Raw genomic sequence first — 13,150 nt, forward strand, 5'->3', positions numbered from 1 at the left:
TATTGCATTATTTATTCCAATTTATATCATATATCTTATATAAAAAATTATGAAATAAATATTTAAATATATTAAGTAACCCACCGGTTCAACCACTCATCCACCGGTTGAATCAGTAACTCGTTGACCCACCTCCTTCGCCGGATTCCTTCCCAAATTGGGTTTAATAACTATGCCGATTAGTACACAATCCCTTCAAAAACTTCGCATATTTAGGCAACTGCCTAATGGCATCAAGCAAAGGGATGTTGATTTTCACTTTCCTAAAGGTATCTAAAATCTCCTTCTCAGACTCCTCTTTCTTGGCTTTAGCCAACTTACCAGGAAAAGGAAGGTTAATATTAAATGTCTTAGGAGCATTTTACTGGTGACTTACCTTTTTCTCTTCACGCTCCCCAGACACTTGTTCATCTTCAACTCCTACTGCTTCCGATTCTGAGGACTGCACCTCCTTGCCACTTTATAGAAGCACTGCACTGACATTCTTCTTTGGATTGGGAATTACCTAAGATTGTAGCTTCCCTTTGTCATTCTCAACGCTGCTCATTGAAGATGCCAGTTGTGACATTTGCGTCTCCAAATTCTGAATGCTAACGCGAGTCTCTTGTTGAAATCTCTGCGAGTCCTCCTGCATTTGACAAGTGCTATTAGCTAGAGATTTGACCATATCTTCAAAGGACATACCTGAATTAAATGCAGATGATTGTTGTACTAGTGGTCTCTGCAGGAATGAACCAAGGGACTGCGGCGTGAGCAGCCGAGGCGGCCGTGGACTGCGGCGAGCTTCGGGCAGCAGCGGCGCGCTGCGGTGGGTGGCGTGCGGTGCGAGACGGCAGCGCGCGCGAGGGAGATGGGCTGGTGGAGCGCGCGGCGGCAGTGATGGAGATCTGCTGGTTGGCAACAGAGGAAGCGTGGGTTGCGACTGATGGTTGCGAATCGAAGAGAGAGGGAGAGAGCTCGCGGCGGGAGCGGAGATGGTGGGAGGGCGGCGCGGCTCTCGGTCGGCGTGCGCAGAGAGAAGGGGAGCAGCGGGGAAGAAAGAAAGAAAAGAAAAAGAGAAAAGAAGAAAGAAAGAAAAGAAGAAAAGAAAGAAAAGAAAAGAAAAAAGAAAAAGAGAGAAATTGATGTTTTTTTTTTTAAATGTTTCTTTTCTTTTCCTTCCAATTATGAGGCTCTTTGAGCCACGGAAATAAATTTTTTAAAATTTGGAAACTAAAGCTACGGTGATAAGAAATGTTTATTCAAAATTTTTTTTTTTTTTTGAATCCCTACCTTTCCCGCGAACGTGACGCGGGCACGTCATGAGGGCAAGAGAGCTCCCAGAAGTTTCAGAAGTTTCAGAAGTTTCTGATCGTGAGCTTCCTGCACATCTCCACGCGGGCGCGTCATGAGGGCAAGAGAGCTCCCAGAAGTTTCAGAAGTTTCTGATCGTGAGCTTCCTGCACATCACCACGCGGGCACGTTATGACTGAAGGGCACCTATAGATCAGCAAAAACGCAAATTGAAACCCAAAATCAGTCTAATTCAGGGAGAACACATCTAAACTATCACACGAAATTGAACAAACAATGAAAAGGAACAATTGGGTTGCCTCCCAATGAGCGTCTTTCTTTAATGTCTTTGGCTAGACATCGTCCAAAACTTTGCTTAAACTAAGCAAATCGAGTCTTCCAAGTGCACCATCTCCACCCGTTCAATTGCAACCCCTTCATAATACGGCTTGAGACGATGACCATTCACTACAAATTTCTTCTCAGTCTTCAAACTTTGGATCTCTACTGCACCATAATGAAAGACATTAGTCACAACAAAAGGACCAATCCAACGAGAACGTAACTTACCTGGAAATAACTTCAATTTGGAGTGGTACAGGAGAACTTTTTGCCCACACTCGAATGTCCTCCTCGAGATCTGTTGGTCATGAAAAATCTTATTTTTCTCCTTATAAATTACCGCATTCTCATAGGCCTCATTGCGAATCTCCTCCAACTCCTGTAAATCCAATTTCCGTCGGGCACCGGCCTCTTCTAAGTTCATGTTGCATTGCTTTATCGCCCAAAAAGCCTTGTGCTCGAACTCCACTGGAAGATGGCAAGGCTTACCAAATACTAACCTATAGGGAGACATCCCTATAGGCGTCTTGTAAGCGGTCCTGTATGCCCACAAAGCATCTTCCAACCTTGAACTCCAATCTTTCCTATCGGGGCGCACCATTTTCTCCAGAATAGACTTAATCTCCCGGTTTGATACCTCCGCTTGACCATTGGTCTGAGGGTGGTACGATGTCGAGACCCTGTGGAGTACACCATACTTGCGAAACAACGCAGCTATGGTTTTGTTGCAGAAGTGCGTCCCCCTATCACTGACAATGGCTTTTGGCATTCCAAATCGTACAAAAATATTAGACCTAATAAAATCTGCAACTACCTTCGAGTCATTAGTCCGAGTGGCCTTAGCCTCCACCCATTTGGACACATAATCAACTGCCAGCAAAATATACAGAAAACCAAATGAAGTAGGAAAAGGCCCCATGAAATCTATACCCCAAACATCAAAAATTTCTACAAAAATCATCGGGACTTGGGGCATATGATCCCTACGGGTTATATTACCTACCCTTTGACAGCGATCACATGACTTACAAAACACATAGGCATCCTTAAACAATGAAGGCCAATAAAACCCACTTTCTAAAATCTTATGAGCAGTCCTCTTGGGTCCAAAATGACCTCCACAGGCAAAAGTATGACAAAAAGCTAGAATCGATTGAAATTCCATTTCACTTACACATCTCCTCATTACCTGATCTGCACACCTCTTCCACAAGTACGGGTCATCCCAGATAAAATACTTGGCGTCGCTCTTCAATTTATCCCTCTTCGATTTTGGCCAACCTGCAGGAAAATTACCAGTTACCAAATAATTGACCAGGTCAGCATACCAAGGCAATTTAGAATGTAAGGAAAATAAATGCTCTTCAGGGAATGCATCCTTCAATGGCTCATTGTCCTCCCCGACTGGTATGCGACTCAAATGGTCTGCTACTAGATTTTCTGAGCCTTTTTTGTCCCTTATCTCAAGGTCAAATTCATGTAGTAGCAATATCCACCTGATGAGTCTCGGTTTGGCATCCTTCTTGGTCATTAGGTACCTTAACGCTGCATGATCAGAAAATACAATTACTTTAGCTCCTAACAAATATGACCTGAATTTTTCTAAAGCAAAAATAACCGCAAGAAGCTCCTTCTCAGTGGTGGAATAATTCAACTGGGCTCCATTCAAGGCCCGAGATACGTAATAGATGACATGAGCCGCCTTTCCTACTCTTTGCCCCAGGACAGCCCCAACAGCATGATCACTGGCATCGCACATGATTTCAAATGGCAAACCCCAATCGGGGGGCTGGATGATTGGGGGTGAAGTCAACAATTCCTTCAGCTTGTCAAAGGCTCTCTCACACTTGTCATCAAACTCGAAGGCTACATCTTTTTGCAAGAGTTGGAACAATGGGGCCCCAATTTTTGAAAAATCCTTGATGAACCTTCGATAAAAACCTGCATAACCAAGAAAAGAACGTACCTCCCGCACACTAGCGGGGTAACGCAAAGCAGATATAATATCTATTTTAGCCCTGTCAACCTCGATGCCCTTAGACGATACAATATGACCCAAGACTATCCCGTGCTCAACCATAAAATGACATTTTTCCCAATTAAGCACAAGATTAGTCTCTATACACCTTATCAGGATCAATTTCAGGTTATCTGGACATGTATCAAAACTATCACCATACACACTGAAATCATCAATGAAAACTTCAATTATCTTCTCCATATATTCAGAAAAAATACTTACCATACAACTCTGAAATGTTGCAGGTGCATTGCACAACCCGAATGGCATTCGTCTATAGGCAAAGGTCCCGAACGGGCACGTGAAGGTTGTCTTCTCTTGATCCTCCGGTGCAATTGCTATCTGAAAATATCCTGAAAATCCATCCAAAAAGTAATAGTAAACCCTACAAGCTAGACGTTCAACCATCTGATCAATGAAAGGGAGAGGGAAATGGTCCTTTTTAGTGACGGCGTTTAGCCTACGGTAGTCTATACACAGCCTCCATCCAGTGGGTTTGCGCACTGGCACGAGCTCACCCGTTTGGTTAGCCTCTACCGTCACTCCTGCCTTTTTTGGGACTACCTGGACCGGACTCACCCAAGGGTTATCAGATATTGCAAAGATGATCCCCACATCTAGCAAATTTAAAATCTCTTTCTTTACAACTTCCATCATGAGGGGATTGAGCTTCCTTTGAGCCTGCCTAACAGGTTTGGCATCCTCATCTAGTCTAATCCGGTGCATACAGATGGCCGGGCTGATTCCCTTAATGTCCGCAATTGTCCAACCTATCGTCTCTTTATGCTCTCTAAGGACCCGGATCAGTTTCTCCTCCTGGGTTTTTGACAGTGCCGATGAGATAATCACCGGGAGTGTCTCATTATCACCCAGATATGCATATTTCAGGTGCTCTGGTAGAGGTTTCAACTCCAGTACAGGTGCCTGCACCACAGATGGCAATACCCTCTGGTGAGGTTCGGGAGTAAAAATAGGTAAGACTTCATACCTTTCGTGGTGGTCTACAATGAGTGTAATGCACCTATTGTGCATTTTTTATCTTCACTCCACTCCACCTCAGGAGTTGTTTCCAACTCGAGGTGCTTGGTCAAAACTACCTCCAACTCATCCCTGCCAACAGTTTCAAATACTTCCTGCACCGCAGGGTCAATAGCACTCACAGAGAAAACTGAGCTAAAGTTGGAGTTTGAGGGATATTTCATAGTATCAAAGATATTAAAGTGCACAATTTCCCCATCAAATTCCATGGATAAGGTACCCTTATTAACATCAATTTTTGTTTGTGCTGTGCTCATAAAGGGTCTACCTAACAACAAAGGTGAGGGATCGGGGGAGTGATCATCATCCATATCAAGTACATAAAAATCAGCTGGAAACACCAAATCATTAACTTTCACCAACACATCTTCAACCAACCCATCAGGATATGCATTAGTGCGGTCAGCTAATTGAATGATTATTCCAGTTTCTTTTAATGGACCTAGCTTTAGAGAAGCATATATAGATTTAGGCATGACATTAATTGATGCTCCCAAGTCCAACATGGCCCTTCTAATCACAGTGTTCCCTATCTTACAGGGGATAGTAAACATACCTGGGTCCCCGCACTTGGGTGGAAGCTTTCTCTGTAGGACCGCTGACACATTCTCCCCAACAATAACCCGTTCATCTCCCCTCAATCGCCTTCGGTTGACACACAAGTCCCTTAGGAATTTGGCATATTTTGGTACTTGTTTGATTGCGTCTAAGAGAGGGATGTTTATCTCAACCTTGCGAAAAACCTCCAAAATCTCCTTTTCCATATCCTGCTTCTTCGATTTTTCCAACCTGCTAGGGAAAGGAGGCGGGTTAGTTTTAGCTGTAATTATTGGGTCAGGAAGTACCTTTGGATCTGCACCATTGCTGTCCTCCCTTTCAAGCTCATTTTCGATCTTTTCCTCATCCTTATCCTTAGGGATCACAGGTTCAGACCCCTGAATTTCCTTCCCGCTCCTCAGGGTCATGGCGCTCACATTCTTCAGGTTCAACTCAGGTTGAGATGGCAGCTTCCCTTGGTTCTGGGAATCCAAACGGTTGATTGTTGTGGCCATTTGACTTATCTGATTCCTTATATCCTGCATTTCGGAGTCCGTCCTTTGCTGACTTTGCACCATGGTTGTCATCATTTGTTGATTTTGCGCCATGGTTGTCATCATTTGTTTCATCATCTCCTCCAAAGATGGACCAGAGCTTGGGGGCGGAGGTGGTCGAGGTTGGTATTGCTGCTGGTACCCCGGTGGCTTATTTGGCACAAAGTTAGACTGCCTGTTCGGTGTAAAGTTGGGTTGCCTATTCCCTCCATAACTGAGGTTGGGATGATCTCTCCACCCGGGGTTGTAGGTGCTTGAGTAAGTGTCGTACTGCTTCCTTGGCGCGGGAGCGTGGTCAGCCATGTTCACCTGTTCTGCAGTTTCTTCCTGAATCATTGGGCACATATCTGCAGAGTGACCTATACCAGTGCAAATCCCGCATACCCTGGCTTGTGATGCATTTCTCACAGCCTGTTGCCTAACAAACGCGGTCAACTCAGTTAGCTGCTGCTGCATGGAGGGTGTCTCTACCTCATTCACCCTGCGTATTGGACAATCCTCTCTCGTACCGAATTGTTGTGAATTCTCTGCCACACTCTCAATCAACTCTCGTGCTTCTTGAGGGGTTTTGTTCACCAGTGCCCCTCCACTTGCAGCATCAATTATGCTCCTGTCCCCAAAAAGGAGCCCCTCATAAAAATACTGAATGAGCAACTGCTCACTTATCTGGTGCTGGGGACACTTGTGCAACAAGAAGTTGAACCGTTCCCAATACTCATAGAGTGACTCCCCTGGGTGCTGCTTGATCCCACAAATTTCTTTCCTCAGACTTGCAGCCCTGGACGCAGGAAAATATTTATCCAAAATTTTTTTCTTCAATTGGTCCCACGTGGTGATGCTACCTGGTGACAGGTAGTACAGCCAGTCCTTCGCAGAATCTGTCAAGGAGAAGGGAAATGCCCTCATTTTTATCTGCTCTTCTGTAATGCCCGGGGGCTTCATACTGTTGCACACGACATCAAACTCCTGCAGATGCTTATACGGCTCCTTACCTGGTAAACCATGAAAAGAGGGTAAAAGAGAAATCAAACCAGATTTTAACTCAAATGAAGTGTTTTCACTCAAACTCGGGAAAGTAATGCACAAAGGCTGCTGATTTAAATTAGGGGTAGCCAACTCCCTTAATGTTCGTGCATTAGCCATGGGAATTTCTTCTTGCTCCGAGTCACTCGAAGTGTCACCAAATGAATCTGTTGGTTCAACTCCTGACTCAGGTCTCTGAGATGTAGCACTGGAGTGCTCCTCTCTGAGCTGTCTGGTTTCCTTCCTCGTTCTACGCGCGGTCTTCTCTACTTCAGGGTCAAAAATCAATTCACCTGTACGAAAAGATCGAGGCATACACTAGAAGAAAACCAGAAAATTAGGACAAAAAATGAATTTAAAAAGAAACAAATAATAACGCCAGTCCCCGGCAACGGCGCCAAAAATTGACAGGTTGTCAGCCTGTGCAATAATAAAACCTGCTCAAACTAAAAGTAATTTCTGTAGACAGCGGTAAGCAGGGTCGAATCCACAGGGATTGGGAGTAATTGTTTCTTTTCAAACTCACAGTGACAAAAGGGGGGTGTTTTTGTGGATAGGCAACTAAAAATAATTAAACAATCCAACTAAAAATAAATAATTAACTAGCACAAGTTTAGCAGGAATTAAATCAAGAATAAATAAATTCTAGCCAAGGACGCAACTACTCTGGCACAGTCCAATCATCCGATCATTGATGTAAGAGATGTTCACTTAATGTATTAATAGGCTAGTTATAGTCTGACGACCAATTTTTCCTTAAATTATTGATAACAAAGGTACGACCGTTGATTACCCCTAATCAGCAAATACTCCTAGGTACGACCATAGGAAGTAATTTTCCAATTGCATTAATAACTAGAAAAACCTAGCCCTAATCAATAACACGCTACGAGGATTATTTAAATTAGATCACACGTTCCCCTAATGTGTAAACACACCAGTTGCCACTAATATTAATCAATCAAACAATTACGGATTTAATTGACTAAATTGGCACGAGATTAATAAATCACATTGAACACCGGGCCCTTGACATCCAATTAATAAAATAATCCCATGAAAATTCAAGCAGACAACGTGCAAATATTAATAAATTAAGGAACACGTGAAAATTAATTAGATCTCACAGATTTTCGGGACTGCGCCGTCGAGTTGACCCTTGACTAGATGGAAGGCTTAGCCACGCCGCATAATGAAATCACCACACGAATTAATAAATTGAAAAGGCATTGCGTTTTCTATTAGGAAGTAAGGAATAAAAGGTGTTTTTCCCGTTGGGGAATATTGTCGAACACCTGGCGTGTGTCAGAGGCCAGTCAGGAGAAGGAAAGAAAAACTAAAGACTAGGCTAAAAACTAAACTAAAAGATAAACTAAAAACTAGCCATGTCTTCTTTCCCTACGTTCCCTATTTAAGAAACAAAAGAAAGATAGACTAAAGCTATCTAGGTGGTCCCCACACATGTGGACAAAGCCTCCCAAGTACTTCTTGTTCCAAGTCTCTTTTACGTAGCTTTCTTTGAAGAGCCCAAATGACTTATAGCTTTGTGGTCCCCACCAATCCAAGGGCCCAAGGATTGAATCCCTTAGAAGTCTCCATATTCTTCATAAAATCCCTCCTTTTTGGTAGTTTTCTGTTTCATTCCTGAAATTAAGTCCAGATACCAAATATGAGTAGATATCAGCAATTAACACAATATTTATCAGGGGTAAAAGGGGAAATTAATAATAAAATTACTAACAAATTATACCCTATCAGTCTCTGCAGGAATGGTTGTTGAAAGCCTGAGGGATTTGGAGCATAGCTGAAGTTGGGGTGGTTCTGCCACCTCGGATTATATGTGGGCGCATATGGGTCATTTCTCCTTTGGGATGGTCCAGGCAAACCTCCCATGGCACTGGTTTGCTCGTGAGGGTCTTCTTAGAGGGTCGGGCACATATCGGTCGCATGTTCAGGGGCAGCACATATCCCACATGCTTTAGTTGCATGTACTTGCCCTATAGCCATTTGACGAACTAATGTAGTTAGCTCCGTTAATCTATTTGCGAGGTCAGAATGATTTACCTTATTGACCCTTCTAGTCACTGCCTCAAATCTGACTCCAAACTGTTGAGAATTCTCAGCCATGTTCGAGATAAGGCGTTTGGCTTCATCTGTTGTCTTATTTACTAAAGCACTGCCACTCGCTGCATCTACCATACTTCTATCCATGGGTAGCAGTCCCTCGTAAAAATACTAGATCAGCAATTGGTCAGGGATCTGATGGTGCAGGCAACTAGCACACAACTGTTTGAACCGCTTCCAATATTCATAGAGAATTTCTCCATTAGCCTGCCTAACTTCACATATTTCCTTCCTGATGTTGATGGCCCTAGAGACTGGGAAGAACTTCTCAAGGAATTGCCATTTCAATCTTTCCCACGTAGTGATGGACCCCAATGGCAAGTAAAATAACCAGTCCTTAGCCTTGTCTACTAGGAAGAAAGGAAACGCGCGCAGCTTGATTTGTTCTTCCATAACTCCATGAGGTTTCATGGTTGAACATACTACATGGAATTCCTTCAAGTGCTTGTGTGAGTTCTCACCTGCAACACCGCGAAAAGTAGGTAACAAATGAATCAATCTTAATTTTAATTCAAAAGCCTACTCAGTGTCAGGATACGTAATGCACAGAGGCTGTTGGTTAACATTTGGGGTTGCAAGTTCCCTCAAAATCCTTTGGGCTACCATTGTTTCGTTGGGTCCAATCAAGTCTGCTTCCAATTCAACGGATGAATCACTTAAGTCAGAATTTTGTTCCAGTCCGAGAAGTATTGCCGCTGAAACTTGTTGCTTTTGCAACTTAGTCTCCCTCCTTGCTGCTTTCTCGATCTCTGGTTCAAATTCGAGTGTTCCTGTACAGGAAGATCGAGGCATAAAACATGGGCTAAACAAAGCCTGTGCAATAAATAACTTCAAACACCAGATCCCTGACAACGGTGCCAAAATTTGGTAGCTGTCAAACTATCAAAAATAAAATTTATATTAAGACCTACTCCCAAAATTGAACGAACATAGTGGTGAGTAGGGTCATCTCCTCAGGAAACTGGTAGATTTATCACACACAGATAATTTGGAGGGTTTTAGAAAGGAAGATAAAAAGAACAAATTAAAGACGTAAGGTTACTGAATTTTCAACTGCAAGAAGTGTAGTAACTACAGAATATAATAAACAATTAATTGACACAATCCAATTAAGGAAATAATTTTGACACCGGCTCACACAATTGATTATAGATACCTGAATTAATTCACACGTTCGCAAATAAATTGGTTAAAACAATTCAACAACCGCCAAACTACTAATCTCTCCTTAATTATATGGTGGTTCAGAGACGCTCGTAAACCACTCCCTTGTAAAATAGACAACCCCAGAGACGCTCGTGAAATTTAATCTATTCACAGTTTTAGGAATTGGAGAGATCTAATTCTAGTTAACAAACACACATGCGGGCTCATTTAGATTAGATTAACTATTCCTACGATACAAATTAAATTACTTGCAAGGCAATGAAATTGTGCCGTTTGTCACTAATTTTAAGACGATCAAATGATACGCACCCCCGTTTTAATTGGCAGTATACTATTCAGACAATTGAATAACTTGCCACATTAATCCAATAGATACAAACACTAATAGCCTATTATAACAAAGAATAATTAAATACCCACGAACGCAGAATTCAAAATAGCGCAAAACAATTAAAAAGATCTCACAATTATCTGTGCACCGGACCGTGATTATTTCTTAACAAGATAAAGGAGTTTAGCCTTGCCTCATCACGAAGACGCAATCCAAAGCTTTAATGTAATTTTTGTTCATGAAAAAAGTAAAGCAACTAATCTAGCAACCTCGAAATCCCAACTCACGTTAGGAAGAAAAGAAAAAGATGACAAGTCTGTGTACTAGTCGGTTGCTTTTGCTCTTTTAAAGTAATTCCGCTGCCACCTCTCTAGCCAATCAAGTGGTTTGTATCTATAAGGGATCCATTTCCTTATTTTTCTCCTTGAGTTGTTGCCAAAAGAGTCTCTGAAGATGTTTCCTAATCTTACGCAGCTTCATAACGTATCTCCCAACAATAGTGGCGGCTTCCAAGGATAAGTCCGTGGTCTGTCTTTTTTACACAACTCTGTGGTCTCTGACGTGGGCACGCTCTAGAATGACTAGTCTTCTAGAATTTGGCCTCTTTTCATCACTTTTGACACTAATCGTTTGCAACTGACACAAATACCAATTACGAGTAGAAACCCATTACTTTGCATAATAAGTGGCTAAAATTGAGACTAAATACCATCAAATAAAATACACAATTGTCTCATAATCAAAGATATCAGAAAGAAATTAAAGAGATCTCTTAAGTGATTAGCGAATACTTGTTGACTTAGAAAATCACTCCAATATCTCTGAGGATTCAAGTGTCAGTTAGTCAACATGAATCCAGGTACACTTCCGTAATTTTACTGTTAATTTATTTCTTAATAATCACCATAAAGATTTTGGACTTCATAGGTAATAGTTTTCATCAAAACTTAATATAAACAACCACCATCAAGTGGTATCAGAGCAGGATATGGTTGATTATTAGGAAATAATTTGGTATTAATAATTCATAGTTTTCAAGTTATTTTTAACTAGAATTATTTTTGTTTTGATTGTGCGCTAGTTGACAATCTTGAATTGTGGTTTTAATGTAATTTGTTTGCTTATATTTTCGGTAAATTTGCACTATCCAATTCATTGCTTTTGGTTGCATATAAATCAATGGCTTTGTCGAAATCAATAAGCATGACGCACAATCAAGTATAGATATTTGCTTTGTTTGTTATGATTAGTTGGCACATGGTTCAAATGCACGTGGTTCCAGGATTACATGTGCTTGTCTTGTTTGATTGTTGAATTTTGTGAACCTCATGATATGTTGGCACGAGTCATAATATGTGGGACCCACATACTTTCCATGATATAAGTTAACTTGGGGCTTGTTTGGAAGTGAAGTTTTTGGCCAAGTTTTTTAGCTACTAGTTTTTTAACAACTTTTGCTACAGGAACCCCAAAAAACTTATCAAAATTTTTTACCTACACACTTTAAAATAATATACAAAAAATTTCCCTTCAATTTTTCTTCTTTTTCCTCCCCACCCAACCGGCCACAACCTCCACCACCGCTTCCGGTGCCGGTAATGAAATCTCAACACCCCAAGCTAAAAATTGCACCCCGTCCACTTTTTTCTTGCGGGTTTTTTCGCAACTGTACTCAAACAGTGCTCAGTCCGACCACCACCACTTCTCCAACACTCCCTTTCCCGGCCACCTCTGATCAGTCAACGCCAAAACCAACATCACCACCACCACCACCACCACCACCACCACCTCCTCCTCCTCCTCCTCCACCGTCTTCCTCTCATCCACCACATGCACCGACCAAACCCGATTCGGAATCATCCTCATCTTCCTCAAACACCTCCCAGAGCTTCACCCAATTGAGGTTCCCACTGACTAACTCCCTCATCTCTCACCATTTTATACACCCGTATCAGCAAACTCAAGAAAAGCCAAAGATTTCGGAGCCCACCCCACCAAGAAAAGCGCCTGATTCTCTGCCGCCGCCGCAACTATCTGCTACCAAGTTGGAAGAAACTTTTCATGTTGCGGAGCTTCATTTCAGCTCTGGATCCGACGAAGACAAGCTCGGCGCGCTACACCTGCTAGAAAAGTCACTCGTTCCAAACCCACGCGCAGTCGCGGACGGTGGAGATGCAGGGGCATGCCCGGCTACGGTCATGAAATGGGTAGTGGGCTGTCTAAAAGAAAGGGTCATGGCTAAGTCGGCGCAGTCGAAGCCGAGGCAGTTGGGGTTGTGGTGGACGCAATGGCGGATTTGGAGGGTGCGGTGGCAGAAAGGTCGTTGGCAGTATTGGAGTGGGGGAACTTTTGCAGGGGTGGGGAAGGGGGGTGGCGGGCAGAGGGAGAGAGAGGGAGAGCTTTTGCAGGGGTGGGGGAGGGGGGTTGCGGGCAGAGGGGAGCGACGGGGGAGCTTTTGCAGGGGGCGGCGGAGGTAACGGGGAAGAAGAAGAAGAAGAAGAAGAAAAGAAAAAGAAAAAGAAAGAGAAAGAGAAAAAAAAAGAAAAGGAAAAAAAATTTCACCTTCACCTTACAAAAATTTCTACAAAATTTTTTCAAAAACTTCTACAGTACACTACAGTAAAGTTTTAGACAAACTCCCAAAAAACTCAGGTTCCAAATAGGCCCTTGATTTCTGGTTTTGGTAAGTTGTTCGTTTTTTCCCTATTTCAACAAAAAGCCTTGCGGCTTGTTTTCTTAGTT

At 42.5% G+C, this 13,150-nt stretch overlaps 1 protein-coding gene across 1 annotated transcript; it reads right to left on the reverse strand.

Annotated features, from left to right (window-relative positions):
* Positions 1 to 163: 163 nt before the first annotated feature.
* Positions 164 to 8,985, reverse strand: LOC140005454 (uncharacterized). The gene is made up of 6 exons (XM_072046446.1): positions 8,851 to 8,985; positions 4,732 to 7,104; positions 4,214 to 4,582; positions 1,682 to 3,649; positions 377 to 442; positions 164 to 316 (listed from the first exon to the last, which is right to left on the reverse strand). The coding sequence occupies exons 1-6, from the start codon at positions 8,983 to 8,985 to the stop codon at positions 164 to 166; spliced, it is 5,064 nt and encodes a 1,687-aa protein (XP_071902547.1).
* Positions 8,986 to 13,150: the final 4,165 nt, after the last annotated feature.

This window comes from Coffea arabica, chromosome 4e, assembly GCF_036785885.1.
Source record: "Coffea arabica cultivar ET-39 chromosome 4e, Coffea Arabica ET-39 HiFi, whole genome shotgun sequence".
In the NCBI taxonomy this organism is placed as follows: domain Eukaryota; kingdom Viridiplantae; phylum Streptophyta; class Magnoliopsida; order Gentianales; family Rubiaceae; genus Coffea; species Coffea arabica.